At 30.0% G+C, this 13,019-nt stretch overlaps 1 protein-coding gene and 1 long non-coding RNA gene across 2 annotated transcripts; both read left to right on the top strand.

Moving 5' to 3' along the window:
- Positions 1-813: 813 nt before the first annotated feature.
- Positions 814-9,810, top strand: LOC132731509 (uncharacterized). The gene is made up of 4 exons (XM_060717704.1): positions 814-1,028; positions 8,117-8,252; positions 9,127-9,246; positions 9,780-9,810. The coding sequence occupies exons 1-4, from the start codon at positions 959-961 to the stop codon at positions 9,808-9,810; spliced, it is 357 nt and encodes a 118-aa protein (XP_060573687.1). The 5' UTR covers positions 814-958.
- Positions 9,811-11,091: 1,281 nt separating this feature from the next.
- Positions 11,092-13,016, top strand: LOC132731504 (uncharacterized). The gene is made up of 3 exons (XR_009625902.1): positions 11,092-12,137; positions 12,623-12,673; positions 12,973-13,016. It is a non-coding gene; the product is annotated as an uncharacterized LOC132731504 (long non-coding RNA).
- The last annotated feature ends 3 nt before the right edge of the window (positions 13,017-13,019 follow it).

A 13,019-nucleotide genomic window follows, 5' to 3' on the forward strand; every position in this document is an offset into this window, starting at 1 on the left:
ATGCCTTACGAAACAATCTTTGAAGAATTATGAATGGAAATAGACGTTTTAAACTATTTACACTTGTATGACCTTGTAGTAAAGATATGAACATAGTGAGTGTGAATGGAGGCAATTTCTCTCAAGTTTTATCAACACCATGTAAAACATGTCAACATTGTTTGACCTGTATTACAAGGTTAAAAAAGATGTACCGATGATGTGCTTTACAACTTTGGAGTCAATTATTGTTTGCTTAATGTGTGTCTGCTATGTTTTTATTTATGTCCGTAAATAGATGTTTTATCTCTTATAAATCTATATTGAAGTATTAAGAAGATGCGAGTCTTAAATAACAAAACAAATGCAAAAAGAAATGCAAATATAGTAAATAAATAAATAAATAAATAAAATAATGCATGTAAATCATTACAAGTGAATAACGGAAATAATAAATAAATATTTAATTAATTAATAATTTTATCATTTGATTGATTGATTGATCAATTGATTGATTAATTAATGGTTTTAATAATAATGATATTGTTTAATATATTTATGTTTAACCAAATGAATGAACTTATCTAAACATTATAAATTAATTAACCATATCATTATACATGAATATAAGATACTAAATATTATAATTCTATGTCAGAGTGAGATGACATGTCATAAGAGATAAACCGGTAAGCCAAACTAATATTCAAATAGCAAACAGAAGTAATGAAAACTTTAGTATCAAATCGGAGCGGATTTTGTGTTTTGACTGCGCATGTGTGGTAAGAGTATAGGTAGGAAAAAACTACCGTGATATAAAATACAGTTTAACTAGCTGAAGTTTTAGAGTAAACAGTTCAGTCGTAATGATAACAGCATGCATGGATATTACCATATAATCGAGACGGATAAATGATGTGCATTTTCATAATGGATAAAATAACTATTGTCAAACATTGAGATTTATATAGAGTGCAAAATGAGACATCTAAATGTCGAGTTAATTTTGTTATTGTTTCAGATAGCATGGTGTGCTAATTATGTTGCAGGTTTGACATATTTTATTTAATTTTAACTTTATGAAATTTTATTTTTCTTTGAAAAATTTTAATGTTTTGTTTTTCATCTTTTTATAAACCTTTTAATGTACGTCATAGAATTAAGATATAAAATGCACGCTAGGAAAAATTAAATAATACAATTATACCTTTGAGAAATTCTGACTATGCTATTATGACTATCGAGAAATAATTTATTGATAAATAGCTATTCTTAAAAGTTTATTTCCATATCTAGCATACGAGCAAGGGGGTTATAGATCAAGATTTAATGCAGGTGATATTTTTTATGAAAGATAATATCTGCTATTGAAATGAAGTATTTAAGATTTAACAAATAAGGGGAAAGAGAACACAGCAAGAAAAAAACAACCGAGAAAAACGAAACTTTGAGTATGTCGAGTATATAATAAATTAAACAATATGTTTTTTTCCTGTAAACTGCGCCTGCAATGTTAGAAATATATCTAAAGTGAAATATCAAAACGGGAATTAAATAAGATCTAAACGTGCGGTTATTTCACTAACTGTTTTATTTTTCATTCCTTCAACACCTGTCAAATTTAATGTTGTTTGATAATTCTAGAATTCTTATGTTTAGGAAAAATAAAGGCCGATTTTTAGTGTCATTTATGAAATGTATGATTATGCTGCCGTATTTCTAAGAAAGCAATTAAAATATATATTTTACTACGATAACCGAGCAAAATTAACCTGGGGCAATTATATCATGATTATCAAGTACATGTTTAATTATCCTTAGTGTTCCTTTGTTAGTGTTTCAATATATATAAAGAAACGAATATTTGTGTACATTAATTCATATTTCAACCGGATTAGTGTTAATTGTGATTCCATATAAGTGATTTCATATTTTCAATTAGATTGTTTTTGGTATATTTTATTTGCGAGCTGAAAAGATCTATACTTAGATTTTTTCACCATTAACGTTTTCTCTGTTTAAAGTTATGTGTTTATCACAGATAAAGTTTATTTAAAAAAACTTATTATTAAACGTGTTATATTAAATTATGTGTATCATTGTGCATGTGTTTTAAAAATAAAAGATTTTTGTATCATTGTACAGTAGTTTATATCTCAAGCACTTAGAATTACATAGAATTATATTAAAGCGATGAACAATTTCAGTTTTTATTTCTTGCCAGATAAATAGTTTAATTCTGTAATACTATACCAATAAATTCCAGTAAGAAAAAAATAATTCTTAGAAGCCGTGCAGTTTTGTATCATTACCGGTTTCGATAGTCATAATTGGATCAACATAGCTAGGTACAGGTTGTTTTTTTATCTCGAACTTTATCTATCAAATGTGTTATTGTGTAACAAACTTAAAATTGTACTTTGTAAAATACTGTACTATGTAAATCTGTTGGGTTTTATTTTTTTGATTTATTTTACAACTTACCAACATATTAAGATAAAAAAGTTGAATAATTTATATGATAAAAGAAAAGTAGCGAAAATAGTGGAATGTAAGAGTAATTTTTTCCACACTAATTTCAATTGTTCTGCATAATTTCGCAAATAGTAATGCATATCTAAGCTATAAAATATCAAAATATCACGGAACAACCAACCATTTGTGGATTCTGTGTTTTCGATAGACGTGGGTTGTTCGATTTGTGATGTGTATTGTACAATATCTAAAAAGAATTTAGTCAGATGAACTTCAAAATGTTCTCCGCGGTTTGAAAATACATACTTTTAATATCTCAATTATGAAATTCGTCACTGTACTCTGATTAGATAAACCTGACAGAGCCAAGCGTCTGTCGGGACTTGTATCGACGACCAGATAAGAACTTTTTAAGGTTTGGAAAACGTAAAAGTCACATGGGGCTAGATCCTAGAGAGAATGGTGAATGTTGCAAGACTTCAAAAATTTCTTAACAAGCTCAGATGTATGTGATGGAACATATCATGAACATAAATAAATCCTGACACAAGGTTGATTATATTTCTTGAGCGTTTTAGTATGACATCTCGGTAAAACCGACATTTAACACTTTTACTCTTTGCTAACAAATTTTGTACGGCTATAACACCACGGGAGAAGGACATTCATTGTGGTCTTGGTCCTCCTGGCAACTACAGGCCTTCTACCGTTTTTGGTCAGCACTATTTTGTTTCCAATTTTTCTGACTAGTTAAAAATAAAAATAGTTAACCCATGTATCGTCATCAATAACAATGTTAAAAAATATCTTTGATTGAAGTTTGAACATTGTAAGCAATTGCTAAGCGGTTTGGATTTGGTCATGTTAATATATGGGGTATTCATCTGGCTGAAATCGTTCATACTTTTAAAATACGCTTCAAAATAAAATGCACCCGAAATGACAACAGCTTTGACAATATCACAAATCGTGTACCTGTCATCACTTTCAATTTCACTGACGTTTGCAACATTTGTTATCGTTGATTTTCGAAACGCATCTTTAAGAACACTTCAAAAATGCAGCTTTTATACAGACAAAAAGCGTAAACTAACTGCTAATCTGAATATTTTTGTCATTCTAGTCACCTCAGTGATTGTCATGAAAAGACTTTTTTATAAATCGAGATGATATCCTTGAACAGGACAATTTTTTCTTTCTTTATGTGGTTGGAGGATGGTGGTGGTGTTGGGAGGGGTGTTGGTGAAATTGAAAAGAAATAAAAAAGATAAACATTATGGTTAGCCACCAGAATCTGTAATAAATAATGAAAAGGCACGTCGACACATTGACGCTTAGATTATACAATTTGCATGAATGCACCACACTCAAGAATGGCTATATATCTTATAATTTCAAATTGCAATACTAAATTTTATCTGGGAGATAAATCTACATAACCCGCTGTTGATCATTCATGTTTTATTTGAATACTAAAAGTGTTTTGTAAGCGAATTTTAAGTCGAAAAATATCACTTCATCAAAAATCAATTATTTTATTCTAAATAAATAAGTTATAAAAACTGTTCAAACAAATGTAAAAGTGTTTATATTAACAAGAACGCCTTCAACATTGTAGATAAACCATTTTTATCAATGCCATTATTATTTAAGATAAGTATTTTCCAATTATGAGAGGTGTTGAGCTGTTAAAAACTTATAACTTTTCAAGTTTTTTTTAACTCACAAGTGTGCAAAACCATTGTTTTATTGCTGATTTATGTTATATTATTGTTATCAAACAAAACGTGTATTCATTCACTTATTTAGGACTTAAACATGGCTTATCAACCATCTGTTGAAACACACTTGAAACCATTTTATTTTGTTCTTAAATTATATTGTTGCTTGATCATATTAAGTACCAAAACCTTATCTTATAGGCATTTTTGTTTAAGAAGGAAAAATTATTAGACCTTAACTTGTACGAAATGACGGCGTCTGTAGGATCATGCTGATTTTTTTATATATATATGTCAACGTGTTCATGAAATTTTGTTTTGAGCAAGGTAAATTGAGTTATACAAGATATATCACATTTTAAACTTAAGATGTTGCTATATTACCTCACTTACACTTTCGTACGAAAGATCGGTGGTGACATATAAACTTCTTGAGTTTTCTACGAAAGACCGGTAGGGCCATTTCAACTTCATGAATTCCCGATTTCATCTTCATGAATTCACAATTTAAACTTCGTGAATTCCCGTTTTCAAAATACGGAATTCAAGAATTCACGATTCAGCTTCATGAATTCACGACTTCAACTTCACGAATTCACGATTTCAACTTCATGAATTCACGATTTCAACTTCACGAATTCACGATTTCAACTTCACGAATTCAACTTCGTGAATTCACGATTTCAACTTCACGAATTCACGATTTCAACTTCACAAATTCACGATTTCAACTTCACGAATTCACGGTTTCAACTTCATGAATTCACGATTTCAACTTCACGAATTCAACTTCGTGAATTCACGATTTCAACTTCACGAATTCACGATTTCAACTTCACAAATTCACAATTTCAACTTCACGAATTCACGATTTCAACTTTATGAAGTTGAAATCGTGAATTCGTGAAGTTGAAATCGTGAATTCATGAAGTTGAAATCGTGAATTCGTGAAGTTGAAATCGTGAATTCTTGAAGTTGAAATCGGAATTCATGAAGCTGAAATCGGGAATTCATGAAGTTGAAATGTCCCTACCGGTCTTTCGTAGTTTTCAGCATTACCTTCACGAATTCACTATTTCAATTAAATGAATTCACGATTTCAACATACAGAATTCACGCTTTTAGCTTCACGAATTCATTTATTCAACTTGGTGAAGATGAAATCTTGAATCCGTGATGTTTAAAACATGAATTCAGAAAGTTGAAATAATGAATTCATGAACATGAAATCGTGCATTCCTCGAGTTAAATCGTGAATTCATGAAGTTGAAATCGTGAATTCGCGGAGTTGAAATCGTGAATTCAAAAAAGTTGACCTTTCCCTTAGCGGCGCGCCAGGAGCAAACTCGAAATAAAAAAAACAACACAAAAATATGTATATTCATTTCATGACAGATTGGATACATTTTATGGGGACGTTTAAAGTATAAATTGAATCTGTAGTATTTACATTAGTCCTAATTAGCGCATTTACCAAAATTTAAATTTACAAGCGGTATATTTTTGATTTATAAATATTTACTCTGTCAAAATCTGAAAAGAAATGTAATAATAATGTCAGTGTGACATTTACATTAATCAGAGTGTGTATAAATGATAATCTATATATTTAATTTTCTTTTTAAAAGTCGTCTTTGATGTTAGTCAGGGGATTTTAACAATTATGTATTTTATACTTCTTCAACTAATTTTACTGTTGACAAATTATGTGTGCGCTTGCGATTATATATCAATTTCGCCGTCATTGATATATCCCAATAATATATTTTGATATACAAAGGAATTATTTGATTTTATTTTAATCACATAAAAGAACACTTTAGAATAATGGCGGCTGATTTTTTGTCATTGAGTATTTTCTCCGTGGGGCGACATAGAAAAACACGAAAATACGACAAAGCAACCACTTTGGGTACTCTCCCTCAGCCGGGCGCCAGGTAAAAACTCGAAAAAACGACAGTGTCCACTTAGTCGTATTTTCGTGTTTTTGTCTTGCGCCTGGCGAGCGAAAGTACGATATGTCACAAACAAATTACCATGTAGTTTTACTTCATTTTACTTTTGTACGGACAGCAATGTGTACTTGACTAGTTAAGTGATTTATATTTTCTTTCTTCTATTTTTTATATTTCATGAATGGTTGTTCATTTTATGACATATTGAGTTACATTTTATAGGGACGTTTAAAGCATAAATTGAATCTGTAGTATTTACATTACTCGGTTATTAGTCGCAATAACCCAAATTTAAATTTTCAAGCGGTATATTATTAAGATGGTTTATAAATATTTAATCTTTATAATACATGTTATTTTAATGTCAGTTTGACATTTGTATAAATCAGAGTGTGTATGAATAATGATTTATATATAATTGTATTTCATACCAATAATTTAGTCTTTATCTAGACACATGATATATTATTACATATTACAGGATCTTCTACGATGTTATTATTTGTTGTTCTTATTTATGTTGTTTTTTTTCACATAAAGTCACTATTCGTTTCATAACCAGACAGAGGCATCATTATTTTACATATCTCATGATTTTATCAACCAAACACTGTGATAAGAGATAATAGTACACTTTATATTGTATCGTCTCCTCAGAAAAACAAAAATTTAAAATGATATGATCGAGCCGCGTCACGACAAAACCAACGTAATGCGTTTGCGATCAGCATGGATCCAGACCAGCCTGCGCATCCGCGCAGTCTGATCAGGATCCATGCTGTTCGCTATCAGTTTCTCTGCTTGCTATAGGGTTTGTAAGCGAACAGCATGAATCCTGATCAGACTGCGCGGATGCACAAGCTAGTCTGGATCAATGCTGGTCGCAAACGCACTATGTTGGTTTTGTCGTGACGCGGCTCATATATTTTTGTATTTATTTTTTTCAGAAATTTAAGGTACTTTTTATATATTCTACTGTAAATGATGAAGTATTAGATGTTAATTTAAAATGATTTAAAAAGTTTACGTAATAAAGCTCTATTTTTAAAAGCAATTGGCATCATTTTATTTGTTTTCTGCAAAAGTATTGCATTCAGAATGTTTTTCGTGTTATATATATATATGTTCGTATGTAATGAAAATAAAGTATACGCGGTTTTAAAACAGTTATCTTGTGGTTTTGTTTATTACGCTTTTATTTAAAATGCAGGTGGTCGAAAGCCTTTTTTGTTCACTTTGTGGTGAAATAAAGTAATTCGTTGATGATTCTTCTGTAACTTTGATTCCGATAAACTTGAATATTTCAAAACATATCAAACATGCATATTATCGTCTGCAAAGGAATTGTAGCTTTTGTATATTATGAACAAAGTGTACTGTAATTGTTTACATGCATGTGTGTGGCAATATTATAGTACAAGGTGTACTATAGTACAAGGTGTACATTTGTCTATTTAGCGGTATACTTGATTAGGAAACATAATAAGATTTACACAGAACTGTATAGCTGTCCGAAGTTTTGCTGGATCCGTGACGTCCATTTTCGATAAACTGTTTTAGCACCTGTTCTTTAAAGCACGAGCGTAAAATAACCGCAACTTCAAAATGTCTTCTAATATACTGACAGAATGACGTCATACACATCAAAACAACGTTATTATAACGTTTCCCGCAATTTTCTTTGTTTGCACAGGTTTTGCATGTGTTTAAATGAGATGTAAACGTTTACATCACAGAGAAAAAGTAAGCTGCGCCGCGATTTTGATACTTAATGTTTTTATGTTGTCATATATAGATAAAAAATGCAATTGGTGTTTTAAAATGTGGTCAATTTATTAAAAAAGCATTGATTAATAATATCTAAAGAGTTCACCTCGGTAGGACGTCAAGTTATGGAGATACACACATTGTCCACGAATTTTTGGATCACCCCTCGTATATACCTTTGTGTAATTTTCGTATGTCCTCTGTTTTACTTTTATACAGGGAAGGAAGAGCTTTTGGACAAGCGTTTGTTGTACTATGAGCCACTAAATTACGATATAGATTACCTTCACCTTTTACATACAAAAAGCGGCAAGCCGGGGAGTTTAATCCGGATTAAATTGAATGCATTTAAAAGGTGCGTGTCTTTAAATAGTATGTTCATTTCTTTATTCTGAATGCTACATTAATTGACAAGAAAATTATTAAACATTGCCATTTGAAAAAACTAAGTTCTTAAATAGCTTATGTAATCAAATTGTTTAAAGATAAATGCCAGATATAGAGGATATTGAATAAGTGTAAGTTCAATACTGAATTTATTGCACGAGTTGAATAAAATCATATTATGCGAGCCTCTGGCGAGCATAATATTATTTTATTCAACGAGTGCAATAAATTCAGTAATGAACTTACACGAATTTAATATTCTATTTATCACATACCCAAAATAAAGACCGTTTAAAGAGAAATAAGAGTCATTTTTCATTGACGCGCCTATAGTATAACGCTAACATTTAGCGCGTCTTTACACTATGTTTGTATAACGCTAATGACGTCACGTCAAAATATATGCACGGCCGTGCAATACCATATTTACGGAGTCGCGAAATCGGCACGGGTGTGTGATAAATGTAGTTATAACAATACATTTTCTCCTTTGAAACCTTTAATGCATGACATAAGCGTCAAGATGTACTCAAAACAAAAATGTCAAGATATATACTTGCTTAAATACAGCAACTCGGGATTGACGAAATGAGAGTAATATTTATCAATTTAAGAGTTTGCTTTAAAAAAATGTACGTATACTGTCAAAACTTGCATAATTTGAGAACAGTGAATTATGGTTTGCCCTTCTTATATTGCTAAGACGCCGCATGTCATGTTGACTCATGATTTGTAGTTTGCCAGACAGCACTATTAATATCTGTAAGATATGAGATATTTTAGATTATTTATTTTTCTACAGTTTTGCTTTAATGCCTTAACTTATATTATAATGTTTTCAGAAACTTTTCTCTTGAATTAAAAAGAAGTGTACAGTCAACATCAAACATTATTCTGCATCACAAAAAGAAAAAACCACTACACCAGATCTGTCATTTTGTTTATTACTGGAAAGGATACAGGTTGGTTGTCAGTGTTATTTATTTTCCCTTTAATATGTTATTATTATCAAAAGGAAAATGCTTATTCTTTTGAAAAATGATTTTTGAAAAGGTATAAGATATCTACATTTTCGTTTAGATGTGTACACTTTAAGGTATATAATATCAACTACAAAAAAAAAACCACAGTTGGGATTAAATAATAAAATCCCCCCAACGTTTTTTTGTAGCGTTGCACTGTTTAAAGAAGAAAAAAAACGAACTTTTGTGATAACACATGAAAGAGACATGTACATTTATTTTGCTTTGATGAATAAAAACGCTCAATATGTGTGTCAAGCGTTGTTGACAATAAAAACGCTTTGATCATATTTAATCTCTTGTTTATCATACAATCCCTAATAACTTAAACTTTTGTTTGATGATTTCTATGTTAAAAAATTTTCAATAGATAATTCCCGTGTCCTCTTAATCGAAATTTTATTGCCCCAAATGTGCTTGCATAAGGGTTTTTGAACGGATCTGTAATGCATAATCAAACATTATTCATTCAGGTTTGGTACATGCTTTAGATACAATATTTGACTCAAATAATATCAGCAACGAACGAAACAAAACATTGTAATTATGTTGAAAAAAAAGTCTCACGGTTTTATTTCGTTTGAAATTATTTTGGTTAAAAGTTATCTTACAATACCATTTAACTTTTATACCTGTCAATCCGAAAAAAGCCTTTTTTGCCTTGGGTCATCTAGTAATGTTTATTATCTTATTTATTTTATTCTTAAAGCTTATATGCCATATCAAGCTAATTTCGGGTAGTATGATTCAAAAGTTTTTCACAAAGTTAATATGAAACATTTTTAAACGCAATTTTGTTGAAAGACGTAAATTAAAACTTATTTTTATTTTGAAATCGCTATGATAAGTTATCAATTTATGTCCGATCCGATAGCATAAATTACACTATCCCTTAATTTTTTATTAGTAATGGCAGTTGCTGTTAAAATATATTTTGTCTACAACAGGAACATTTCCAGCCATATCTTAATTGTTAATAAAACCAACTTTATATTCCTTTTTAAATATTCTTTGGGCAAAATAGTTGATAGAGTTCTAATTGAACAATTATGAACAGTTGTATGATGTGAAAAATAAGTTGTTCTAGAACAGTTGTTTTATCTGCAATATAAAGATATGTAAAATTAAATCTCATCATGTATCTCACAATTATAAACTATATCCACATATAAGTAAATTATATACTATCAACATAACATAAACCTTTCCATTATGGACCAAATCACTTTCATTAAAATACATGGACTACATACTTGTTAGCGCTAGAGAATTTAAGTTTCAAAATCCCCGCTGACGCAAATTATTTTTTCATATAGTTAAGAAAAAAGTAACATTGAAATTCCAACACTGCATTCAATCTCAACATGAAAAATAGCTAGAGATTTTGGAATTGTGTTTAACTTACAGTTTAAATGTCAGGAAAAGTTATCATTTTGATGCGTGGTTAATAAATCAAAAAAGGTTATCATAATGAGATATTCAACATTGATATTTTGTTTGTTTGTTTTGGGTTTTACGTCACATCGACACAGTATAGGTCATATCGCGACGTTCCAGCTTTACTGTTGGGGGAAGACCTCAGGTGCCCTTCCGTGCATTATTTCAGGCACGAACGGGCACCTGAGTAGAACCACCGACGTTCCGTAAGCTAGCTGGATAGCAACATTGATATACAATGTAAAAATAGTTACTAGGTTAATATATCATTTAATGAAAAGGATAATGTATTGCGGATGATAACAAAATACACCCAAGGACTTAAAGACATAATTAATCTCCAAAATATTGCCTAAACTAGATAATGTAAGAAAGCCCACTTTATATTGAACGTAACGGCTCTTGCTATCGTATATCGCCTCTTATCATAAAATTGTGCTGTTGAAAATTGAATTGCTGTTTTAAAAAAGTAAAATAACTTTAGAATCGGTGATAAACTGTGATTAAAACTCTTTAACATAATGTTAATAGAATAACCAGTTTTTTAATTTCGATCATGACTTTCAAAAACACATATTCCTAAAATCAAAAGCGAAAAAAATATTTTATTATTCAAGCAAACCTAGAATACACAAAGTTTTCTATTTTAGTTTAAGATTTTTATAATTCGTGTCTAACCTAGCATTATACGAATATTAAAATCTAGACATGGTGTATGTGTGCTTTTCAACTAAAATATCCCAATGTATAAATGTCTTTCCTAAGTTTTGTATATTTCATTCATTTCGAAAAATATTACAGTTATGTATTTGTACCTAACAAAAGATACAGGTTATAGTTTAATAACATTTTATTTGATAGAATATAAACTTGGACTGTACATGAATTCATATAATTTCAGACAATATACAAAAGGGTTGGGTCGAAGGTAATTACAGCAGTTTCTCAGGCTGCTCCCTAATAAACGACCTGTCTATATTTGCAACGTTTCACATTCCCATTAGATATATATTACATATTATTTGTAAACAATTTGATACATTGTCATTGAAAGCACGCAATCGAAAACGGCTTGTATATTTATTTTAATTTGCTTATTTTTATACAGTTTGACTACATTTGCCGTAAGGCAACATTTTTTCATATGATGATTGATATTGAATAAAAACCAATAGGTTCTGTCCTATATCTTTGAAAATATTGTTTAATTTTACGACCGATTGTTTTAAAGATTATCCTGGGAGTGAAGCAAAAATAGCTGTGATCAATGGAACATTGCAGGGAAAACTAATTCATCCTGGAGAAACCATTTATCACATTGCTCCAAGTTCCTGGTTGTTCAAACAGCCAACACCATTTCATACAGTGATATACTCTGAAAAAGACTATCTATGGTATGATTTATTATAAACATTATTCACAAATGTCCTTTGTGCTCTGTATTATACACCATTGATGAAGAAGAACGAGTATTATTGTTGGAGGGGTCAATAGTATGGTACTTGCACAAATATTAATTTTTCTTGTCGCAAACTACATTCTTAATTCTGTTCTATCATCGCGTTTTCTCAGATGCAGGTGTTTTCTATTGTAAAACAAACCTTTTATGTGATCTTGAATGAAACGAATATAAAATAATAATATATAATAAAATGTTTTTTTCCTTCATTATTTGGCAGTTTTATTAATTGATAAAAACATATTAAACATAAACAAACTGTTTTTATTCTGAACAGATCTTGCACACTTAAATAGTATACAATATATAGAATATATAAAAGAAGTAAGAAAATGCTTTCCCAAGATTTCATATGAAACTTTAATATGACTCTGTGAGAGTAAAACACCGTTTTCAATTTCAATTCTCTACTTTTTTCAGGAATCACACATTCCACTCAGATGGGTACAAAATGCAGGGAGTAAGACTCAGGTTTGAAACTATTCAGATACTTCAATGCACCTAGCCAATGTAAAACCCAAAAAATATATGAGTGTAAATTTTCAAGGCAACAATGTGCATACTCAGTTTAATTGATAATCTGCTAATTTTGAGGACATAAAAGTTTGCAATACTTCTAAAGAAAGGTTATCTTTCACAACACAACCAACAATAACTAAATCGGTACATATTGCCATTTATTTATCATACAAAATTTCGTTCTTGTTAATATAAAACCTTATTAACAATAAAAATCTACTTAGTTAAACGATGATTATTTTGTCCTGAAGTTGATGAATAATAAGCCAAGAGGCAGACGGAAACGAGATTTACTTGC

Source organism: Ruditapes philippinarum, unplaced genomic scaffold (assembly GCF_026571515.1).
Source record: "Ruditapes philippinarum isolate M1 unplaced genomic scaffold, ASM2657151v2 ctg5138_1_1_1_1, whole genome shotgun sequence".
In the NCBI taxonomy this organism is placed as follows: Eukaryota; Metazoa; Mollusca; class Bivalvia; order Venerida; family Veneridae; genus Ruditapes; species Ruditapes philippinarum.

What these genes read in the sequence shown, in the direction of transcription:
- LOC132731509 (XM_060717704.1), top strand. Translation starts at nt 959, where the DNA reads ATGAGACATCTAAATGTCGAGTTAATTTTGTTATTGTTTCAGATAGCA. An exon ending in AAATTGAATGCATTTAAAAG is followed by an intron (nt 8,253 to 9,126) that starts GTGCGTGTCTTT and finishes TAATGTTTTCAG; the next exon opens with AAACTTTTCTCTTGAATTAA. An exon ending in TATTACTGGAAAGGATACAG is followed by an intron (nt 9,247 to 9,779) that starts GTTGGTTGTCAG and finishes TTATTCATTCAG; the next exon opens with GTTTGGTACATGCTTTAGAT.